At 42.9% G+C, this 25,318-nt stretch overlaps 1 protein-coding gene across 3 annotated transcripts in view; it reads left to right on the top strand.

The window, feature by feature from the left end:
* The window catches only part of LOC147027132 (collagen alpha-1(XII) chain-like), a 365,482-nt gene that overhangs the window by 222,703 nt on the left and 117,461 nt on the right, over positions 1-25,318 (top strand). For all 3 annotated transcript variants that reach the window (XM_085883313.1, XM_085883312.1, XM_085883314.1), the window contains exons 33-35: positions 484-613; positions 1,088-1,227; positions 12,802-12,931. In XM_085883313.1, coding sequence (XP_085739439.1) covers positions 484-613; positions 1,088-1,227; positions 12,802-12,931 — 400 coding nt within the window. The remainder of the gene's footprint in view (positions 1-483; positions 614-1,087; positions 1,228-12,801; positions 12,932-25,318) is intronic.

A 25,318-nucleotide genomic window follows, 5' to 3' on the forward strand; every position in this document is an offset into this window, starting at 1 on the left:
GTTGCCATCGCTGGCTAAAACGTCAAGGTGTGACCGGGCCTTTACCTCCACTTGTTTCGACTTATGAGTAACTTACAAGTAACATGTGTCGACGTGTGTCAACGATTGCATAACGTGCCTACAACGTATTCGACGTGTGCCAGCGTTTTAGACAAATTTTTCATAAATCGGCATATGCTGGCTAAATCGTCATGGTGTGACAGCGTCTTAATGTTGGTCCGTCATTGACAGGTTAACGCCCAAATGACACCCACCTTTGGCCAAACAATGTCCATATCCACAAGACAAACCATGTCTTTCCTTCTAAAAGCCATTATTGAACCAATGGCGGCAATGTGCTCTAACACTGCTGTGCCAGCTTGGATACCTATAGTTTTTTTTTAATCCAAATATAAGTATAAAGGAATAAAGATGGAAAGGAAGAGAGAAAGTAGGAAATTATATAAGTAAAAAATCAGGGATTTGTTTGTATTTTCTGTTTAGATGGAGGTGCGAGGGAGAAGGACTGAAGTATTATTGCCTGAATTGAATGCATTGACAGAGTACGATATTTCCGTCATTGCTGTTTACCCTGAGGGAGAGTCCAGTGCACTCAGGGGGAGTGAATCAACACGTGAGTAGTGGTACATGCTTGGATCAAGGTTATACACTCCCATAGTTCCCATTGAAAAGCGAGCATCCATCTCCACAATTTTGTTTTTCAAAATGTACCTCAAAAGTGACATTTTCAAACAGTCCATTTTATCTCTACCTTCCTTCTTGGATGTAATATCCTTAAATTTGTGTCAAAAGGCCAAATTAGGTTCTCTCAGGACCTAAACTATCCATCCTTTTTGGATTTACCGAAAATTTTGAGGACCAAGTTGCGATGTTTCCAGGCTAAATCGTCAGACCATTTTCAGGTGTTCCATATCAGAACATCTCCACTCCAAGCTTCTTTCAAAGATTGTAACTTAACTCGAGACAGCTTCCAGTTGTTGCAAATTTGTGATCTTTCAACTATTCTTGTGAGGTTGTTTATTAATCGAGTTCCTTTATTACTGGTATGAGATTAATTTTTTGGGGTTTCTTTATTTTTCCACCACAGGTGCAATACCTGGCCCACGTAAAATTCGTTTTTCCGACACAACTCACAGCAGCTTCCGTGTGTCCTGGGAGCCAGCACCAGGCCCTGTGAACAAATACCACATTGTATACTCACGAAAGGGAAGCGAGGAGCCAAATGAGGTATAAACAGTGCTGCTCGGCCTGTGGATTGTCTCTGATGCTTTGTTATTGTGTAATTTGAAAAATGACTCTTATTTGGATTACTTATGTCAGAGTATCTTGATATACATTTAAAAGCCAGTTCGTTTTTTGAGTATGTATGTATCATGTATGGACCGCTTACCTCACCCCCCCCCCCAAAAAAAAAGAAAACGGTCCTATTGGTTTCACAGCTAGCTTGACTGCACCCACAATTTAACTTTTTTTAAAAAATCATACATTTGCCATTTTATGAGGGTGACAGTGTGCATAGGCCACAGGCTTCAAGGAAATTGGGTCAATGCAATTGGGCCTCTGGTGTCAACCTATGGGCCAGTGCAATTGGAATTATCCGAGGCATATAACAACAATGTATTTAATATGCATATAAGCAGTCGGCATGTTTTTGTTTCATGGATGTAACCCAAGTTGTTTTTATTATTTTTGGGAGCAATCAAGGTAGCGGTCTGTTGCCTATGCACCACCCAAATAGAGGGATGAGCAATTTGTGAAATAAATGAAGGTTGTTGCATGTAATTTGGGTTTTATCCAGATTTTTCAAGGCTGAATAGTATGAAAATACAGAAGGGTCGCCCAACATAAACATTAGGCATATTTTTGCTCATGTATGCAATCCAGGTGACTGTACATTTAACCATAATATGATGTAACTGCCTTAAATTACCCTCAAAATGACTTCTGACTTTCTGTACATTTGAAGACTGAACAACTCATCTCATATCATCAAAGAAAGGTATGTTTTGATTGCAACACACAATGAAGAAAGGCTTCACAGCTGGCTTCATCAGGCACAATTATCTATTTGTGCCTGATGAAGCCATCTGTGAATTCGGCGAAACGTTGCCCTGAGATCGAGTGGCTCCGCTTTTTTGCTCAAATTAGTGGAGTCAATCGCATTTTTACTTTTGGTTGGAAGCGCTTTCTTCCTCCTAAAAAAAAAATATATATATATATATATATATATATATATATATATATATATATATATATATATATATATATATATATATATATATATATATATACTTTGTAGTATCAACGTGCATCACCTCTCATATTATTGTGCACCGCTCCTTCCCATTTCCATATGCAGGCGATGCACGACGTCATCGCCAGGCACCAAAGGAGGGGAGTACTCGGTTTTTACTCTGTTTTCTTGTTTTCTTTCTTGTTTGTCTGGGCGATATCTCAGCCATCCTTTGAGCTAGGAAGTTATAATTTTGGGAAAAAAGTGAAGATGTGCTTTGGGAAAAAAATCTTTAATTTTTTTTTTTTGATGAATCAATTAATTGATTAATTACTTGATTAATTATTATTCAATTATTAATTCCTAATTTATTTTCTTTCTCATCTGGGCAATATCAAAGCCACCTTTGGAGCGAGGAAGCTGATATTTGGACAAAACAGTGAACAAGTGATTTTGCTAGAAAGGGTATTTTTGATTTTGAGATTAATCAATTATCCATTAATTATTCATTTTTCAATGGATTACTTAATTTTCAAAAAGTTACACATTCAGATGAAGCAGTGGTGGTTTTGCTATACGATTTGCCAATTGATTCAGAAATTAATTATTTTATGATTATTATTTATTTTAATGATGCAAGTAATCAATTAATTATTGTACACCGCTCCCTCCCAATTCCGTCAACATGTGCTGCACTGCAGCATCGCCGGGCGCCGAAGGTGCCCCTGCAATGTCGCGCGCTGGAGGATTTATTGATTTATTTGGCATGGGGTGGTGTACTTTGAATGTTCCTCTACTTGTTTTTAATTTATTTAAGTCCTGATTTGTTTGGTCTTCTTGCAGTGCATGGAATTTTAAATACTTGTCCCAACCACCACATTTCAAAACTGTTATTTTTTTTTTCCGTTGTTTGTTCCTCACTGTCCATGACTCATACATGCATTGCAATTGGAAATGCCAAACCATTCACCAGCCTCCTTGTGGTTTATGTCGTCACATCTTTGTCTTTCCAGATCTTTGTCAAACCTGCCATTAATCATCCCCCCAATGCCAACCATCTATTAATTTCTCCTCCTCATTCTCCACTTATGTCAATCTTTGAACCCTGGAAGAAAAAGCTTTCCAATAATTACATGTGATTGTCTCCCAATCTGAACATATCGATATCTCAGTTGACAAGATTTTAGTCTTTTTTTAGGTTTAAATATAAACCAGCTTTTTCACTTTCCTTCTTTACTGTCTGCAGCGGTTTCAACAAGCTCTCTGCCAACGTAGTATTGTCAGCATACCTTAGATTGTTGATACATCTTCCTCCAATCCTGACTCCAGCCTCTGTCATCCAAGTTTAATTCGCTCATGATGTATTCACGATACAATATGAACAAGTATGGGAAGAGAATGTACCGCTGTCTGACCCCTTTTCCAATTCCAAACCATTCTGTCTATCCATACTCTTCTTACTGTCGTTTTTTGTTTCATGTGCATGCTTTTCATCAGACATATCAGGTGTTCACATCCAGCTTAAAAAGAGATGCACCTTAATTTGATATTCCCTTGTTAACCTCTGCAATCGAAGATGGATGGAGGTTACTGTTTTCACCCCTGTCTGTTTGTTTGTGAACAGTATTACGGAAAAACTCCTAGACGGATTTCGACGAAACTTGGTTGGGGGATTAGGTATGGTCCAAGGATCATGCCATTAGATTTTGGAGTTGGTCCAAAAAAAAAATTTTTTTCAAAAAAATGTCGATTTTATTTGAAAAATATTTGAATTTTATTTTTGCATTTCTACATGTTTTAAGTGATTTCCAACCCCCCAAAAAAAATTTGTTGGAAAAAAAAAATTTACAACTTTTTTTCAAAAAAATTTCGATTTTTTTTTTTTTTGGCATTTCTGCATGTGCATCTATCTCGTTTAGTTTATTCGATCATGGTTCAGTAAAGTCTGATCCGCTTTGACCTACAATGAATAGGATATCAGGTTCACTTAAGTGACCCAGCAGTATTGGCGGCAGAGGTTTTGCACTCTACCAAGTGCTCCCCCTCTAGTTTTATTTCTGTGATCCACCTCAGATTTGCAATTTGATTCTAATATCTCTTCCTCTTCTGAAACCTGCTTGCTTGCTCAACAATCAACATGCATTTCTCACTTAATGAATTATTCCATTCTGTGATGAATGATCTTTGGTAATATCTTGCGAGCATGTGAAATCAAGGCAGTGGTTGGGCTATTTGAACTTTCTCTTGGATCCCCATTTCTTTGGCAATGGTGTCTGGACTGACTGCTTCCACCTTCTTGGCCACACAATCCTGCTGCAGATCTGCTTGATCCTCTCAATGCTTTACTCATTATTTTTTAAAATGTAAACTATTTTGTGACCTGGGCCTATTTATACATTGAATTACAAGTTACATTTGTTGCTCTTTGTACTTTTTATTTGTTTGTTGACTTTAAATGAGCGTCAAGGTATCCCATGGGAAATGACGCTCTTGAAAATTATCTCTGAAAATATGTAAAAGGAAATAAAATGTAGAATCATAAAATCCACTGCAGATATGCATTTCATTTGTCAATGGTGATAAACAGGTAATTAGTATTTAGCTTCATAGACATTAAATTTATCCAGAAGCTAAAACCTGTCAAAAACTTCGACCTTCCTGTCTTATTTTCAGCATTGGTACAAAATGTTTCTAGATTTGGGAAGGCCCATTAACTTGTCATGGAAATCTGATAAGACATAAGCTATTAATCTCTTGAAAGCATTTATGACCAGGAGCCAATTAATTTTTTTTTCTGCTGGTTTAATTCATTCTTGAGGTCCCTAACATCCCATTTGACAGACTATAATGCCACTCAGTGGAGCACATACCTCCACCAGGCTGAACAGTTTACGTTTTGTATCCCACTGATAGGCTGGATCTCCGGACCTGAACCAAAATCGAATCGGCTTGATCTTGTCATCTAATGACACGGAAGACCAAGAAGGAACCCGAAGAAGTAAAAAGCAAATATGGAGTCATCAGGAGGAACCTGGATAGGTTTCGGGTTTCATCCGCTACTCCACAACTCTCAAACTCATTTTGATGGATGACAAGAGGTGGCAGTGCACTGCCAGATTCAAGCCATGGGGGACGAGTGAGACAGAATAGCCTCTGAAAGGTGGTTCCATCAATTGGCGAATCGAGGAATAAAAGAGTTGAGATGTACAGCCAGCCTGGATTCTGGAAGCTTTATCAGGAGGGATGTTACTGGATGGTCAGATGACTGAAAGAGAAGAGGGAGAAATATTGAAGAGGAGGTGGAATTGTTAGGAATCTGGAAGCCATTTGCACACAAACAGACAGCAGTCCCTAAGTTCAGTTATTTTGATAAGTATGTGTTTATAGTTAGAACCCTCCCCTATGTTTAATTGGTTAATAAGTGTCCATGCGCTGCGAAGTTTCTTTCGAGTTAAATTTTTTGCAATACCCAACGCCAACCAATCAATCCTTCACTTCTTCGCACCATTGACGCCATTGCCCACGTGCATTCGACCATGGACGTGGGCGGAGGTTTACTCACCTCAGAACACCTACTCTGCCCAGGAAAGGAGAGGGTTCCCCCCCTGTCCAATCACGGATGGCCAGCACATCACCCCATGAAACTCTGTCCAATCAGGGCAAAGATTACCTCAGGGGACCGGTCACCACACCCCATCCGGAGGAGGGATAAGAATCGCGAGGCTCCCCTGAGTGTTCGCTGGAGTTGGGTTGGAATTGTCGGAGGAGGACGGGGTTGCCATTTCTCTTGGTGTGTGCAGTCATCGTCGTCGTCGTCTGCGGTCTTGGTTTGTGGTCTTTTCCAGAGGTCCTCGCTTCGTTGGTGGAGTGTCTTGTTCGGGGGTTCTTTTTGGTGGTTCCGTGGTCCTGTGCTTGCTGGTTCGCTCTTCTCGAAGAAACCGCACGAGGCGGACAGGTACCCGGCCAGACTCTGACCATCAGCTCACCTTCCCTCCTGAGCTGAAGGGCCGAATAAAGACCCGGTGGGGTCCATTTCTTTTTTGGGTGTGTGTGTGGTGCCAGTCTTATAAGTAGAAATTGTTAACTGCTTTTGCTCACTGTACCTTGCCTTTATATTCCTGATAACTCTGCTCTGTGTCTCCCTCCGTATTATCAATAAACCCCTGTTAAATGTACCAGCTCATTGCCTGTCGTTTTTTTCATTGGCCCAGTATGGTTCGGGCTTGAGAACTAGGAAGGCTGTTTGTGCCATAAATTGTTCATTTCGTCCAGCGCGACTTTGGTAACTTCCGCTCGGTAATGCCAGATCGGAGTCGGTAACAGCGACTCGGTTTGGACAAAGTCGGCCGAGGGTGTGGCTTCCTCGTAGTAAGACGGCATGGGTACTTAGGTCAATTGGAATTAGACAAGTGGACCCTACCTCATGCCGTCAAAATATTGGTGACAATGGTCCTTTAAGCAACCCGTCGGCTCCGGAGTTATCCAGGGTGACGACCTTCCAATTCCGGTGATCAGTGGGAGATGGGCCGACTGCTCCATCTTGCGGTCGTCCTCGCCCCCGAACAGGTCAGGTCAGGTATGGGAGCATGCGCCAGAACAGCGCGTCACTGAGTCCACTTTCCACCGGTACTCCAGGGGCCTCCGTCTGGCCATCACCCAGGCAGATGCCAGTCCCATCCCCATCTCCTTGAGATGCCGGTCAACCTGCTGCAACCACGAGGCATGTGGTCTGCCCATTGGCCTACTCCACTCGCGAGACTCCCTCGCTGAGAGAATCTGGTGAGAAAGAACAGCGTCAGGAAAATGAGCCACATGTCCATACAGCTGCAACTGATTCTCACGGACTATGCAGGTAACAAATCTCATCCGAGTCTCTCTCAGCAACTGCTTGTTGGACACAAAATCCGACCAGCGATAGCCAAAGATTCTTTGAAGAGACCTGGTACCAAAGGAATTAAGTCTTCGTCTCAGATCCTTAGTCACAGTCCAAGTCTCGCATCCATAGAGAAAGACTGGAAGCACCAAGAACATTGAAGACTCAGACTTTCGTCCTCCCGCACAGGTACCGGCAGCACCACACCCCATGATCCAGTGAGTGCATGACTCCCCAGGCGTGACCCAAACGTCTATTGATCTCTGACACAGCCAGCAGAGATATGAATATCACTGCCAAGGTAAGTGAATCTCTCCTGACCTCAACATCCTCACCACAAACAGACACAGACAGGACAGCATCATCCAAGATGTCATTGAAAGCCTGGATTTTAGTTTTGACCCAAGAAACCCATAATCCCAGCGGCTCAGACTCCTCATTCGGCACCTCAAGGGCCCCCAAAAGGATATCTAAAGTCTCCGCAAAGATGACTGCTTCTTCTTCTTCTTCTTCTTCTTCTTCTTCTTCTTTCGGCTGCTCCCGTTAGGGGTCGCCACAGCGGATCATCCGTATGATCCGCATCTTGATTTGGCACATGTTTTACAACGGATGCCCTTCCTGACGCAACCCTGGTCGCCTCTTACGACACATGGATATGGTACACCTATCTTAACCGGGGTATACACCGGCCCAGTTTTTTCTGGTACTCATTTCGCCGCCTCGGAAGGATGACAGGCTGAGTCAACCCCCTGGTGTATTAATTCAGTGGCCCAACGGGGCTTGAACTCAGGACCTCTTGGATCCCAAGCCGCTGCCCTAACCACTGCGCCAACACCAGGATATTCCGCAAAGATGACTGCATCATCTGTGAAATCAAGGTCCGAGATCTTGACATTCCCAAATGATACACCGCAGCTTGATCTCTCTGACATCCTCCCGAGAATCCAGTCTATACAAGTGCTGAAAAGTGTGGGGGCCAGTACACACCCCTGACAAACTCCAGTAACAACTGGAAATAAGTCAGAGATGGTGCCACCACATTTCACAGCACTCTCAGTACCAGAGTAGAGTTCAGACATCAGATCGATCAGTTTTGGTGGCACCCAACGAAGACCAAGAATCCTCCAGAGGGCATCCTGATTCACTGAATCGAACGCTTTACAGAGATCAACAGAGGCTGCAAGCCGCCCCTGCCGAAACTCTCATCTGTGTTCGGTGAGGATCCAAAGAGCAAGGATACGGTCAATTGTTGACTTCTTTGGTGTAAAGCCTAACTGCTCTGGATGCTGCTGCTCAAGCAGATGATGGCGAACCCTATTAAGAATTATCCGAGCAAAGACCTTGCCCGGCACTGAGAAGAGTGTCACCCACCGGTAGTTGTTGCAGTCTTGGCGATCACCCTTCCCTTTCCAGAGAGAGACAACAAGGCCCCTCTTCCAATCAGTTGGGATGATTGCCTGTGTTCCAGGCAGAGCACAAAACTGCATGCAACGACACGAGTGCAGCATTTCCACCAGCCTTGAAGTTCAGCATGGATGCCACAGTCCCCTGGAGCTTTACCCCGTTTCATCCGGTTTACCGCAGCCCGTGTTTCCACAAGTGAAAGTGGACCACAGTTGATTGGATGGTCAGCATCACAGATTGTAACACCCTTGATGTCCAACTCCACAGCTGGTGGATCAGCCTGCTACAACTGCTGAAAGTAACCGGCCTAGCGGGCCTTCACTTCAGACTCCTCTGTCAAGAGCCTACCTCTCTCTGCTCCAACTGCAGTGCTCCGAGGGATGGGCTTGGATGAACGCAATGCGCAAATTCCCCTGGAAGCGGTACGAGAATCACCTGTCCACAGGTGATGCTCTACCCCCTCACAGATTCCTCGCATATAGGCCTCCTTGTCCACCCTTAGTGCAAGCACAGTTTTATGCCTCAGCTCCCTGAACAGCTCAGCTCTGCCATTAAGCCTGGCCCTGCGACTCTGGTCAATGGTATCCAGTGTCCCTTGAGAGACAAAATTTTTCTTTGCCCTGCGGTGACTTCCACGACATCCACCGGCAACATCAAGGATGGTGCTCGTGAAGGCACTCCACAACTCTTCAGGACCCCCCAAAGCACTCAGACCCCCAAATGTCCACTCAGCCTGTTCGTAAACTCCTCAGCTACCCTCTCATCCTTGAGCTTGCCAACATCCAGCCTTGGCTGGGATGGTTCCATTCTCCCAGATTGAAGGTGCTGCTTTAGAGTTGCTACAACAAGCCGGTGGTCAGTATTGAGGAACTGAGCACTCCGGTAGACCCTGCAGTTCTGGATCATCCTCCATCGACCGTCAATGAGGACATGGTCGATCTCCTTTGCCACACCGCCAGCGTTGGTATACCAAGTCGAGCGATGAGCTTGTGGATGCCGAAACCATGAACCAGCCACCCTAAGTCCATGACTTCTTGCAAAGTCAAGGAACTTAGTGCTATTCTGGTTCATAGTTCCTGACCAATGGGGACCAACACACATCTCATAACCATCCCTATTAGTTCCAGTCGATGCATTGAAATCCCCCAAGACTAGAAGTGTATCTCGTCTGGGGCACTGATCAACCACAGACTCGAGTGTGGCGTGGAATGTGTCCTTCACGGTGAGATGACTCGCCTCAGTCGGAGCATAGACAGAGACCAGGGAAATGACACACAAGGCGTGACGAATCCTTCGTCTCATAATACGCTCGTTGACCGGTGTTTCCTCAATTATCATTGGGGTCAGCTTCTTGGACATGGCTACAACAACTCCTTGGGCACGGTAACCATCAGAGCTACCAGACAAATAATAGGTGTAACCACCCACCATTATCTCGCCACAATCCAGTCTCCGAACCTCAGAGCGTGCTGCTATACCGATGTCCAAACTCTTAAGCTCAGATGATAACAGAGACAGGTGATCATCCTCTCTTAGGGATAGGACATTCCAGGCACTGACCCGAAGGGACCGCCTCAGATTAACCCAAGGAGACCGCCGTCTGGTGGACGACACCTCAGCACCACTCCGACACACTCTCCCTTAATCGGACCCAGGAATGTTACCTCGTAGTTTCCCTCCTATCATCAAAGATTGGGGGTCCCGAAGGCTTTGCCTCAATCCCGTCATCTGGTGAGCTGCCCTGCGAAGGGAAGCTGCACAGAAGGTACTCCCACGGAGTGGGTTTTACCGAACCCCGGCCCACAACAGTATAGAACAGAGACCACTGACTTGTCTGAGATATGAAAGTCAGAGACCTTGTTCTCCGACCTCATCACGAGAGATTCCAATCATTTTGAGAGCTTGGAATTCCGCAGAATCCATTGTGTTAAATTTAATACTGTTTGGCAACCATTTTGCTCTGGCTGTTGGCAATACTGGTGAGACATACTTGAGCAATGGTCAGGTAAACCTCACTATTCCCAGAATCGTGAAAATATGTTATTTCATCCGGACCAGTTTTTGGTAAGCAGCCTTGATTCTTCACAGCCCCAGCAGTTGGATGTGTATGAACAGAAACCCTTTAATTTTTTAAACTGTGATTTAAGGCTCTCACGATGATTTTTAACTGTGATTTAGCCTCTAAGATTCTTCACACTCGCTTGGACCAACCAGGATAGAACGGGGCTAAACTAAGCATAAACTAATCTTTCCTTGGATAATCTATACCAGTTGCTCTTCTCTTGGCTGAGTGGGATTCCTATCAATTAGAAGAATTGCCTCTGGAAAGCCATTCGCATACAGCACCTTACTCAAATGCCATATCATCCTTAAATGCAAGTTATTTGGACAAGTTTGTATTCTCCATGTCCTCCAGGTGAGGCTATGCACTCCAAATTGTTTCGGATGAAATGGAAGACTAAGAAGGAACCGCAAGAAGTAAAAAGCGAAGATGTAGTCATCAGGTGGAACATGGATAGGTTGGGGTTTCAGCCCCAACTCCACAACCCTCAAACCAATCCAAGTGCAGCCAAGTGAGCCTCACAGAAAAATTTATGCAAGAATTCACTTCTCCTTAGAGAGATAGATAACAAAAGAGAGGAAAAGAGAGTAAACTAGAGTGGGAGCACTCGGGAGAGTGAAAACCTCCGCCGCCAATACTGCTGGGTCACTCAAGTGAACCTTATATCTTATTCATTAAATATGATGTCAACAATGCTGACAGTTATAGTTCTTTTCTCCATTTTTTTTTTTGGGGGGGGGGGTTGGAAATCACTTAAAACATGTAAAAATGCAAAAAAAATTCGAAATTTTGTTTAAAAAAGTTGCAAATATTTTTTTCTCCAACAATTTTTTTTTGGGGGGGGTTGGAAATCACTGAAAACATGTAAAAATGCAAAAAAAAATTTTTTTTCTCAATTTTTTTTTTTGGGGGGGGGGTTGGAAATCACTTAAAATATGTAGAAATGCAAAAAAAAAATTTTGTCTAACAATTTTTTGGGGAGGGGGTAACAATTCTTTTTGGGTGGGAGGTTGGAAATCACTTAAAACATGCAGAAATGCAAAAAAAAAAATTCTCTAAATGTTTTTTTTTGGGGGGGGGGTTGGAAATCACTTAAAACATGTAAAAGTGCAAAAAAAAAAATTTCTCGAACAATTTTTTTTTTGGGGGGGGGACCAAGTCCAAAATTTAATGGCATAATCCTTGGACCATACCTAACCCCCCCCCCACCAAGTTTCGTCGAAATCCGTCGAGGAGTTTTTCCGTAATACTGTTCACAAACAAACAAACAAACAAACAAACAGAAAGAGGTGAAAACAGTAACCTCCATCCATCTTCGAAGATGGCGGAGGTTAAACATAAAAGAGACGAAAAAGCAATAATTAGAATGAATAAAGAGAATGGTGAAATTTTTTTTTAGAAAGAAATGTGAAAGCAATGAAGAACAAAGACGTCAGGAAGAAACAAATGTTAGTGTGAAAAACCAAATTGGTAGAATTAGGCAAATTACACACCTTGCTACATAGTGTCACCAAAGTAGGTGTCATTGGGATGACAGCAGTCATCGGCATAGTTCTATGAACATTGTCATCGGCATAGCATCTTCTCGTCCTTGTACTTTTAATGTACTCGGCATAGCTCGATGAACATGATGGTGGGATCAAGTGGAGGAAACGGTCCAAGGCACAACTGTAACATATTTGTTGAAGTATCAATCTCGAAAATTTTGCATTTCATTTCTTCCATGACTGTGGCATTCATGGCAACTGCAAACACAGAGATCCCGTAGCTGTGCTGAAGATACGCCGGTAGGTGTGTGGGTACAGGTGTGTGGGTATGCTCCATTTTACCGGAAGCTCGTAGGTGTGTGGGTACAGGTGTGTCCGTGTGTGTGTGTATGCTTCTCCATAGATTTCCTCAGGAGTATAATCTCATCCAATACATTATTATCATGTATCACTGTCTTCTTATGAAATATAAATCTGGTAAAACATGGAAAATCACTTTTAAGAGAACAACCTAGATCTTGCGGTTGTTTTTACTGCAAATCAGGGATCAGAATTAAAAGAAAATTTCTGTATTGAAAATTCATCCCAATATCGAGGACATGTTTTACATTAACAAAAAGCTCATTACATGTTGGAGAATTTCTTTAGAGGGTTTCATATGTCTGTATTTCATGCAACCCCAATAAAAACAATAAATGACAACTGATGATCAAGTGAATTGGCTGTTTACGTGTCTCCTCAGGTGGAAGTTGGAGGCAGCGACACACAAATTGTGCTTCCTGAACTCACATCCCAAACACAATACGACGTGTCCATCTCTGCTGTGTATCCAGATGGAGTGTCTGACTCTCTTGTGGGCAGCGAAACAACCTGTAAGAATCACATCTTGACTATTTTAGCAATAAGCATCGGGTTACCGTGGTTTTTTCCGTCTCTCTATTTTGTTTCGACAAAGGATAAAGCCTGAAACGTCAACACCTTGTAATTCTTCTTGCTGGATAACTCCAACCATTTTATTCTGATGTTTATACCCTGCACACAGTTATTTAATTCACATCTCAGAATATATTCTTCTCGTCCTTGTACCTTTAATTGTTACAGAACCAAGTTTACGGATTCCCCCCCCCCCCCAAAAGTACAAATTTTACAGGTAATGGTGTCATTTATGGATGATGTTAATGCAGCTGTTGTTTTTTTGTTTTTTGGGGGGATTTACTCCATATTCATTGTTTTGTCACCAATATTTTGAAGTAGAATATCACAGCATGGATGGTGCAATCATGGACTCGATCCAAGTTGTCCTTTTGACATCAAAATAATTTTTTTTTAAACAATTAAATGAATTCTTCCGAGAGCAAATACAGTATATAAGCAAGAGAAATGCTTCACTTTATTCTGTGATAGTTCAGCTAGTGTTTTATTTTGAATTTGTTCTGCTTTCTATTAATTGGATTTAAACAACTATATGAAAGCGAAGTGTTGAAAAATAATAATTTGAACTGTATTTTTTGGCTGAGCACATTATTCTGATTATAATGTACGATGATCTGTTGCAGAGCATTGGTGCTGCTGAAGCAGTTTCTTGGAAAGGGTTATACTAGGACTCAGTGGTTTTCCATGCCTTCTCATCAGTAGTCAGTGCAGCAATTTGAACATGGTGCCGGCAATAGCTCGCCGACTTTTCACAAAGAGTAGGTGATCCATGGGATCTTTAATGCCAAACAACTAATGCCGGGAGATGGGATGCCAAGATTAACGTCCCTCTGGGCGCACATATTGATAAATAATCACCCACCTGTGAAACACTGGGATGACAGTTTATAGCTCCGTCGGGATTCAAACCCAGGCAAAGCAGCTTAGTGGCGAATTTGCGTTTTCCTCGAGGCAATCCTTCCAGCCTTGAGCACATTAAAAAAAAAAAAAAAATATATATATATATATATATATATATATATATATATATATATATATATATATATATATATATATATATATATATATATATATATAGTACATATATAAATATATACTTTATATATATATATATACATATATAATACAGTAGACGAGGTGTAAGTCATCACCATCGGGACCAAGAAAAAAGTGACGACTTAGACATTTGACGACTTACGCGTATGCGAACATTCATGATGACTGTGGGGTGAAGGATGAAGTTGCGCGTGGCCTGAACACATATGTGTGAGAGGGCGCAACAATCTCTAAGCCGGCTATTGTACCAAAAGGGAAACACAATCCTCTGGGCAGAGGTGGGGGTTCATTGGTTAGTTGGAAAGTGATCAAGCAAAGATGGAATTCATGAATCACTTTATCAAAAGTAAAGACAATGAACAACTGTAAGACAACTCGTATACCATCGGTGATGGTATATGACCATCGACAAATGTGGAATGAATGGCTGTTAGAATTCATTCATTGGAATGAATGCAAAAATGAGTTTTCTTATGGAATGAAAAACTCAATACCATCGACAAATTACATGACACAGTCATTGTGATGACTACCACTCAATACCTATGTGTAAGTGAGTGTGGTGATGTACAAAACAAACAAATATAAAACCATGATCGGACTTCAACACTAAGCTCGATCGATCCTTTACTCCTTTGCCAGAGACTGCATTGCTCAGCCTGTCTACCTCTTCAGATGCATGTGGGACGGCGCGCTGACTGAGCTGAACGGAGCGCAGTTATAAATAGCCCGCGCATCACGATTCCATGAAATCGGGCTTCTCACGAGGCAGCAGTTCCTTGTGACGAGTTAGGCGTGGTAATTTACTTGAGTTTGCATTAAGCAGGAACGGACAACATCTGACAACTTGGACAAAGTGACGACTTAGAGATGACGACTTACAGACTTTATTCAAAGTCTGTAAGTCAATTTAACATTTGATAAATTCGGGACTTTTTGACGCTGCCGACTTAGGCGAAGTGACGAGTGACACGCTGCTGACTTACGCCTAGTCTACTGTATATATGTATATGTATATATATATATATACCTGTAATCCGGCGACTCGGAGGCTTGGGTTGGAGGATCACTTGAGGACGGGAGCTCTGCACTGGGCCGTGCTATGAGAGAGTTTAGGGCAGCCCGGAATCATGGCGAAACTCAATCCTTATCCCTGTGTCATAAGAGGCGACCAGGGTTGCATCAGGAAGGGCATCCGGCGTAAAACCTATGCGGATCATAACGGATGATCTGCTGTGGCGACCCCTCATGGGAGCAGACGAAAGACGAACAACAACATATATAAATATATATATATATATATATATATATATATATATATATATATATATATATATATATATATATATATATATTAATGTTGCGGCCACGGGTACTGAGACACCAGCTTGTCACTCAGGGATCAATCTCCGGTTGTCCTCGGAATAGCCGGACCTGGAGCCACCGCTCACAATTAATGTTGTGGTGTAGTGGGTTATTTTAGAACCACGAACGCCACCCAGTCAACTATGAGTACCAGTGTCCACCGTCTAATTATTCCGTTTAACTAGAGGTCATGTGGTTACCTGAGTGGGGAGCGCGCCCTCGGCAAGCACCAATGTTATCTGATTAGATTTTAATTAGGGCGGCCAAGCGTTTTAACTGTTGGTGCGTGCCGACGATTTTTGGTCAAATCTGTGGTAATTACCTCCCAGTCTATCTAGGTTTGGACAATGCTAGACCAATGGAAGGAAAGGACAAACACGGACAGGCTGCAAATCGACAAATAATTTATGAATAATAAAATAAATAAATAAAAAGAAATTTTTATTTTTTGAGGTAAATAATGAATACATTTCAAAGCAAAATAAATCAAAATGCCAGGAAATAGACAAAGAGCAGATTCTTATTGGGAGTTGACTTACTTACAGCTAAACACAGACATGGGCACCCAACAGATCATTCGGGGGGGGGGGGGGAGAATCATCTCGCTCACCAGAAAATAGTCGTCCGTGAAGTGAGAACGTCCTGAAATGTGTGCGTGTGTGTCACGTCCGTCGCCAGCACCCAGCCTTGCCATGCACCATCTCGCGAACAGCCCTGAATGCTAGTCGATGTCTGGAGGGCACCGAGATTGTCTGTTGCGGGTTTAGACCCTGGTATTGGTGACCGACCCGTGCCTCACTTGTTGGCGGCGCTTCCCACACCCACACACGCACCACACGCTCGCTTCCTTCTCCTCTTTTGTGCACTTACACCCAGGGCCGGATATACCATGTGGGGGGCCTTGGGCACAATGATTGTGGGGGCCCCCAAAATTTGGAGATTAATCAACAACTTAAATTATAACTGCTTTTTCATCAACAAATGAACTTGTATCTATAGATTTGGCAGATCCTGATCAGGAATGATTTGGCATACATGTTCACAAATTACAATGAAATCTGACAATATGACAAGATAGACGGATTGTTATTGATATGGCTGGTGACTTATCTATGAGCTGATGACTTATCTCTGAGCTCATTCAAAAATCAAATCACAAAAATGCTGTTTGCGCAAGAGTAAGAGATAGAGATGGACTAATATAAGAAAATATCAAACGACGCACTGTCATTAATCATACTACGAACTTTGACTAAAAATCTTCTAACTTCTAAAAACCCTCTGGACAAGAGAAATCTGAAATGGTGATTAATAGCCGACTTCCAGCGACCACAAATATACAGCAGTGTCATTCACATCAATGAACATACACACGGTGCCTTAATCAATGGACAAGCTTCCTGCGCGACTTCGTGGCAGCGAACTCAGATATAATACTGTCAACCTGCAGGAATTGAGCACATCGGATTCGGTTGAAATGGTGGTCAGATTGACCAGTCTCTGCTGCCCCATCGTGGAGCGAAGATGGTTCTTGATAAGCTTGAGTTTCAAAAACGAGCGCTTCCCAGAGCAGTTCGACACCATCAGTGAGAGGTAAATCCGAAGCAGCACTTCTACGTTTGGGAAAGTATCGGTGAGTTTTCGCTCGATGAGAAAACTGTACATCTCGAGTTCAGTACGGACCGAGTCTGGCTCTGACTCCTTCATCATGGCTTGAAACTGAATCATTTCTTCTGTGAGGTTAGGTGATAGATCTTCCTGATACAGCTCGACGAGCTTCGAGCATGACTCTCGAATCTGCTACACTTCGAGTTGAACAAGAGCACGCAGGAATCCAAATCTGTCGCTCATCTCGCTGTAAGCGTTTGTACGCTTTTCCAACTGCGACAGCAGTACGTCGATCACTGCAACGTATCCACTGATGCGAAAGGACTCCTCGGCATCTAGTTCTCCTTCTGGAGTGTGTCCGTAGTCCAAGGAAGCGAGGCGGACATTACGCTTTCGTCTAGGCGATCCGCGAGTGAATTCCTCCGTACCTGAGCGCTCTACTCCCTCAACAACGAATGTATCAAACTGATTGCGTAATGTCTGCACGAAGCTCGCCAGTGACTTGAGGAGCTGCACGGCTGTGTTGAGATCGGTAGCTTGTGAATGAAGGGTTTTACTCGGACGATCAAATCTACCAAGGACAGTAGACCAGAAACCAGCATAGAACCTTATCTCGAGCGTGCACATCGTTTGGTGAAGTGTCTCAGCGGTGTTTCTCGTTTCACTATTCAGTTGTTCATCGTTTGCGATTTCATCGAGGACATCCATGATTTTGCTGTAACTGTCTCGAAGAGCTCAGGTTGCATCATAATGAGCCGACCAGCGAGTGTCACTGATGCGCTTTGGCACTTGCAGACCTTTGGCTTTTAGGTCATCAAATAATCTGGCGACGTGGAAATAGCGCGACGTGGAAGCTGGAAAAATACATACACTTGTTCCACAAATTCAAAGAATGCTGCTGCAGGTCTACAGCATCCATGGCCGACTGACCGACGAAGTTCAGTGAGTGTGTCACGCATGGCACAAATATTGCGAGAGGGTTCTCCTGTTGGATCATTCCCTGCATCCCGTTGTATCGGCCACTCATAATAGATGCGTTATCGTAAGATTGTCCTCGGCAGTTAGCGATGTCCAATCCAGTGGCTTTCAAAAAATCCAGTAATGCCGTCGCTTGCTGGAGTCCAGTGTGTCCTGTGTTGCTCAGAAAGGTCATGAAACGCTCCAATGGCGCCTCGTTCTCGATGTATCATAGAATAACTGTGAGCTGGTCGATGTGGCTTATGTCAGGAGTATAATAGACTGACACAGAGAAGTATTTTGCCTCTTTCACACGAGCGACGATGTTATCCAGAACAGATTTTCCGATGATGGAGACTAACTCTTCACATGTCATAGATGATAAGTAGTTGGTGTCGCCACTACCTTGGTTGGAATATTTATGAATGTACAGCGCCAAAAATGGATCGTATTCCGCAAGTAATTCCATTAAACCAAGGTAGTTACCATTCGTCCGTGACCCAACAATTTCATCCGATCCACGGAACGCCAGACCACGCTCAGCGAGAAACGATATCATGCTCACACTTCATTTCAGGACCTCCCTCCAATAGGACGCAATCTCACTCACCTGTTTGACGAGTTCAGTGTCCACACGACCTGCGGATGTTGCTATGTCTGACAAGCAGATGATTTCGCACAATGTACATGCGAACGCTCATGCACCTCGATAGAACGACTGGCATGCTTCCAATCATTGAATCCTTCCCCGCCCAGGGCAGTAGCGCCTCCAAAGAGCTTGCAAGCGATGCAGTACAGTTTTCTGGTTCATGTGGAGAAGCAAAGCCAGGACCTTTTCACGGACTCTCCGTTTTGTAGTCTACGGTAAAAAAGATTCTTGGAGCAGCAGCGTTTCCGACCTTCAACAAACTGTATGGATGAATCAAAGGGACCAGTTGAATTCTGCAGGGGCTCCAAATCTCGCGATGACCAGAAATCGATCATCTCCGATGACGGTCGCTCAGAAAGTCAACATCCAATGTCATTGGCAAAGCCAGGTCCATGATCAGTCAGTATATCTCTCGCTTCCTCATCTGATGCATGTTCTTCATCGGTGGAACCTTCCGAGGTGTTAGGCGAATCTTGACACCGGGGTTGCGTTGCCAAATCCGCTTGTTCCGTCTCTGTTGGTGTTCCAGCCTCTGTCATGGACAAATCGCCTGTTTGTGCAGGAGTGAAAAACTCTGACATTTTGTGGGTCTTCTCGACAACGGCCTTGTGTCTTTCATCTTTTTCCTTGGAACGTTTCCGCTTTTGAGCACCACTGTCATATTTCCATGGAGCCCTGGATTTGTGCCTGTCGTCACCAAAGCCGCTCATTGTGGTTTCTGCAGCTGGGAGGTCCCGAGTAACCGAGATATCGTCAGAGTGCACGTGGGACGTACCACAATCACGAACACAAAGTATTGAAAAGTAGGTTCTGGTAACCTACGGTAAGTCTGCCAATAGGGAGGATAACGATGAACAGCAGATCCAGGAAAATACCGTGATCAACCGTTTTTCATGAGACGAGACACCGAAGTTCCCTTTCTGCACAATGTTTATTAATTTAATGGCACGAATAACGAAAGTCTCGCTCGGCGTGCAAAGACAATATGGTGACGGTTCACTTCCACCAACCGACATGAAACCGGAAGCTCTCACCATATCCGGAGGGAAAACGCCAAGAAAGTAAGAATTAAAGGCTTGCACTACACAGACATGGTATTCATAAATTGCATGAAACATTCATGGGCACAAGAGTACCAAACGTTCATACATATGGTGAAACAGCAAAGACTTTCTAACAAGTATGCTTCACACACCTGGAACATAGAAAGTCACACCGTGTTACCATGCTGTGCGCGCCAGTAAGCAGGGTACTGACGGCGTTCCCTGCCAGCCGCAGTTTCAGTGTGTACAATACGACCCCTGCCGCCGTGTGCTGTGCTGGCCTGGCCTCGTTTTACCACGTCGACTTTCACCTTTTCACCCCTCCTCTGGCCGGACCTCTGTATTCCGTCTGTGCTTGCTGGGCTCTGGCGGGCAGTGCCGTAGTTAGTTGGCTACGCTCAACCATCCAAAGCATCGATGATCGATCCAAAAGATCTGAATGTGGGCCCCCAATGCCCGAGGCTTGCACTGGGAATTTTTGACCATGTTGGATCCGTTCTGTGGACCGTGGAATAAACGGCTGGAAAAAGCCAAAGGTTGAAAAGGACCCTCACAATGTCAGACAATTTTGAAAAGATATCCTTACAAAGAGTTTACAATCTTCATTCACCGACAATAAAACTTTAGAAGCACATTTTCAAGGGATTTTCAAAATGTCATCGAAATTGTGGGGGGCCCCTAAATGTGGGGAGCCCTGGGGCCATGGCCCCACCTGGCCATCCCTAAATCCGGTAGTGCTTACACCCGCTTCTTGCTCGCTTCTCAAGCTTACTTCTTTGTTTTCTCACTCCCTGGCTTTCTTTCACCTCTGTTTTCCTTTCACTTCTCTTGCCTCCACTTTCCCCTCCGCTCAGAACGGACCTCCATTCGTTTTATATCTGCGGGCCGTCGAGGCGGCGCAGTGTCCGCCCAAAGCTCACCCCACCCCACTTGAGCACGGTTACCATGACGACCCGTGCGCTCTCAAAAAAGGCGGGCGTCGGAGCTCGCGAAAGAACGTTGCTGAGGAAAAATGAGGGCGGGCTTCAGAGCTCGCGAAAGAAATGTGTGTAAACTTGTCTGTCGTAAAGAATAAAGCTTCCCATAAGAGAGGGGATCTATCCTTTACCCTTCTCAACGCATCACATTTAAGATCCCATTAGACATGGAGATGGGGGCTAATCTGAATATGCATTTCAGGAAATAACTGTTTGAGGACCTGGATGTGTGGATGCATTCATCAGACCAGATTCTGAAATAAATAACAATATATATATATATATATATATATATATATATATATATATATATATATATATATATATATATATATATATATATATATATATATATATATATATATATATATATATATATATATATATATATATATATATATATATATATATATATATATATATATATATATATACTAGCCAAACCCGCTCTCTGCACGAATTTCGAAAGTGAGGGTTCGTTATGACGTCAATATATCCAGTGTTCACAATGTGATTTATCGAATTTCTTTATATACAATGTTTCTTGTTGCATTTTTTGTGTCAAATTCACCTTCTGAGGTAGTCGGCATGTGCAGAAGAGGGTTTTACATTGCAGACGGTGTTATCTCAGAGTGGCATTACGCCTCTCAGCGGTGACGGTCAGTCGACGACAGACGTAATGACGTCAGCGAATGACAGATGATGTCATGACATCATTATGCCTCTAAGCGGTGACGTCACACGTCGCCATGCAAACGAATGTAAAAATTAGAAAATCGCCAAAAATTCCCAAACCCGTCGATCTGGCACGATATCACATAGCCCATGCTGTTCATTAGACCACAGAGCACCCGCATGCCGAAAGTGGCGACAATCCGTCCGGCAGTTTCGGAGGAGAAACGTCAAATTACGTGCAGACGTTAACATAAAATATATATATATATATATATATATATATATATATATATATATATATATATATATATATATATGTCATATATGTCATATATGTCATATATTGTTTGAGAAGTAGGCCTACTACAACTCTGTCATATATATATATATATATATACATATATATATATATACATATACATATATACACACATATGTACATCTAATCATAACCCATCACTGAAGTGGGTACCTGGAAGCAAGTGCCACACCAGCTCTTGCTGCATGTATCCTGACCAATAGGAAATGCCTGCCACACATCAAGCTGTCTGTGGTGCACAAAACATTGCTGGGGGGCAGCCAGGAACAATTGTAATTTTAAAGAGGCTTTCTGGCTCAAGAGTTGCATGGGCTCCACCTGTTAGGCATGGACTTAGCAGAGATAGAGCCCCCCACATCTTCATAGGTTTGTACCCGAACCACAAAAAGGGTCTTTTTCGACATAATTGAAGAAGATATTTTTAAATATACCACCGGCACAATTTCCTTCGATGTGGAGTTTGTCTTTTTGAAATATTTGTACTGTGCCCTCCTAATGACCATGCTTCTCCAGCTAGCACATGGTTGAAAGTGAATATTTCAAATAAATGATTAGGAATGTGTCGGTATTTGGCCCATACCTATTTAACATTCCAAATAACATTTCACAATTCACCACAATATGCTCTGCTGGCAAAACAGTACCACCTATAAGGCATTCGAGAGCGGAGAATCTGCTCCATGCTGACGAGGGCTAACAAAACCCGAAACGCACATTCGTGGATGTTACCTCTCCAGGGTGGACCGATCAATAAAAGTAAGAATTAAATTATCTTCCAAGTATTGGCTGCAGTACAATCCTACAGAGATTTAGGGGGGCTGTAGCTCTGCCAAGCTCATGCCGAAAATGTGGAGCCTATGCAACAGTTCAGCCAGCAGAACTTTTAAAATATATTTATATCCAACAACTAAATTTCATTGTCTGTCTGTCTGTCTGTCTGTCCATATGTTCGTGTTTTTTGCAAAGAGCGCTGGGCCGCCAACCACCACATTTGGCATACAGACAAAGTCTGACCCGGGGATTGTCCTTCGGTATTTTCAGCCGCCTTTAAAGGCCCCTAAAACCCTGGAGACCCGTAAAACCCTGAATACGGTGTGGAAAATATGGTGTGGAAAATACGGTGTGGAAAATACGGTGTGGAACAGAGACATGAATAGATCTGTGGAAAGGAGAGGGATGGGGTGGGGTATACAGGGTGAACAAGATGGAAACGACAGGGAGTTTCAGGTCCTTACATAACAGGGATTTTCAGGAAGAAAAGCAGGAAATTTGAAGGAAGTGGGGTTGGGGTGGATTAGCGGGGGTAGAAAAGGTCGTGGTTTTGGATAGGGGAAGATATGAGATGGTGGTGAACAGCTGTTTTGAAGACCTGGAGGGAGGAGTGGAATTGAAGAGAGTGTGGGAGTTTATTCCAAAGCTGGGGAAAAAGAGGAATGGAAGAGTGAAGGTGAGCAGTGATTCTTGATTTTAGTAGTTTTACCAGAAGGATGTTGCTGGCAGACCTTGAGCGCCCTGCGGAAATATGGGGGGGACATATCGCAGACGGATCGGGGGGAGGGGGGGGCGAGGCGAGAGAGGAGATGGTCGAAGACAGAAAGACCAACAACCTGACTGTGGTGAGAGAGTGAGACAGCCAAAGACTCGGCCTCATCAAGGGAGACACCAATGATCCGAAATGCCATGGTTTCCATAGCGTGAAGCCAAGAAAGGTGAGAGGTGGGATCACCAGCCAAGAGACGAGAGCAGTACTCCATAAGGCTGTGGACAAAATATTTGTTTGTGGTCAGGAGCTCAGTTGTGCCAAGGAAGGAATTTGCATGGTGGAGGATACCCAGTCAGCAACTGGCTTTGGAGGCCAGCTAGGAAATCTGCCTTTCCCAGGAAAGATCTTGGCAGATAGTGAGATGAAGAGGTTTGAATGAAAGGAAAGGAGTTGTTAGAGAAGTTGGCAACAGGTGAAAGTGTGGAACCTGTGAGCTGCCATGACAGGATAAATGAATCAACTGTGCGGTATAGCCGTAAAAGTGAGTCAAATATCCATGTAAGAGTTGCTGCCATTTTTTCGCAAAGTGCAAAAGTCTCATTCCAGTTCCATAATTCTTACCTTGAAAGGATAGATCAAGGACCAAACACAGAAAAAAAGTGCCTTTGGGTGAAGTGGTGATTTGGAATAAATCACTGCATATTTACCAACCCTTTCATGAGGAACCTGGGGCTGAAGGCTCAAGTTCAACCATGGCAACCCACAAGTTCCTGCCAGTAAAGGCTGGTTTGAGAAATTCAAAAGGAGATTCGGCCTCCATTATGTAAAACTCGTTGGGGAAGCAGCATCTGCAGACCAGGTTACATTGACATATATATATATATATATATATATATATATATATATATATATATATATATATATATATATATATATATATATATATATATATATATATATATATATATATATATATACACACACAGGGTGGCCTGAAAGTCTACCCATTCACAGTGAAGCATTGTTCTTGAACTCTTTTAATATACAGTTTTTATTGTACAGTACATACAATAATTAATTTGTTATTGTATCTGTATTTCCTCCATCATTCTTCTGAGTCAGTGTTTCCGCCTTCCATAGCAGGCGACGGGTCGAGGGCAGAGGGGAAGGGACTGAGGGAAGTGTGAGAAATTTATCAGGGGTAAAGTAACTTTTGGGCTACCCTGTATATATATATATATATATATATATATATATATATATATATATATATATATATATATATATATATATATATATATATATATATATATATATATATATATATATATACATATATATATATATATATATATATATATATATATATATATATATATATATATATATATATATATATATATATATATATAGACCGGGCGTAGTGGCGTGCGCCTGTAATCCGGCGACTCGGAGGCTTGGGTTGGAGGATCGCTTGAAGACGGGAGCTCTGCACTGGGCCGCGCTATGAGAGGGTGTAGGGCAGCCCGGAATCATGGCGAAACCCAATCCTTATCCCTGTGTCGTCAGAGGCGACCAGGGTTGCGTCAGGAAGGGCATCCGGCGTAAAACCTGTGCCAAATCAGTATGCGGATCATAACGGATGATCCGCTGTGGCGACCCCTAACGGGAGCAGCCGAAAGACGAACAACAACATATATATATATATATATATATATATATATATATATATATATATATATATATATATATATATATATACATAGTACATAGTAGTACATATACGTATACATAGTACATAGTACATAGATAGTAAGACTATATATACATACATATGTATATATTTATTTTTTTACATGTTTATTGCAATTGTAATGTGTTTATTTCTGGCTGCCTTCCTCTATATTTTCTCAAAGTCCAGGAACTGAACCCCCCTTTTCCCATAGACCTTTGGTTTTAACTATCACATTTCCCAGGAGTGTTACACCCACAATATTTGAGTGTTTACTATATTGTGAGGATCGCATGTTGAGGTTGTAGTGCCAAAATTCATCACTACAGTGCTTACACGTGCGCCTGCTATTAAAAAGATTGCTTTCCACAGGGTTATCTTAACTCTTCTGTGTTCAGGGTTCGAGTAAGTATGTTCCCTTTGCACTTTCTGGGTTTTCCCTGGAAGCGATGGAGTAATATG

The sequence above is a fragment of the Eptatretus burgeri genome, chromosome 5 (assembly GCF_056783735.1).
Source record: "Eptatretus burgeri isolate ZD-2024b chromosome 5, Ebu_testis_v1, whole genome shotgun sequence".
Lineage (NCBI taxonomy): Eukaryota > Metazoa > Chordata > Myxini > Myxiniformes > Myxinidae > Eptatretus > Eptatretus burgeri.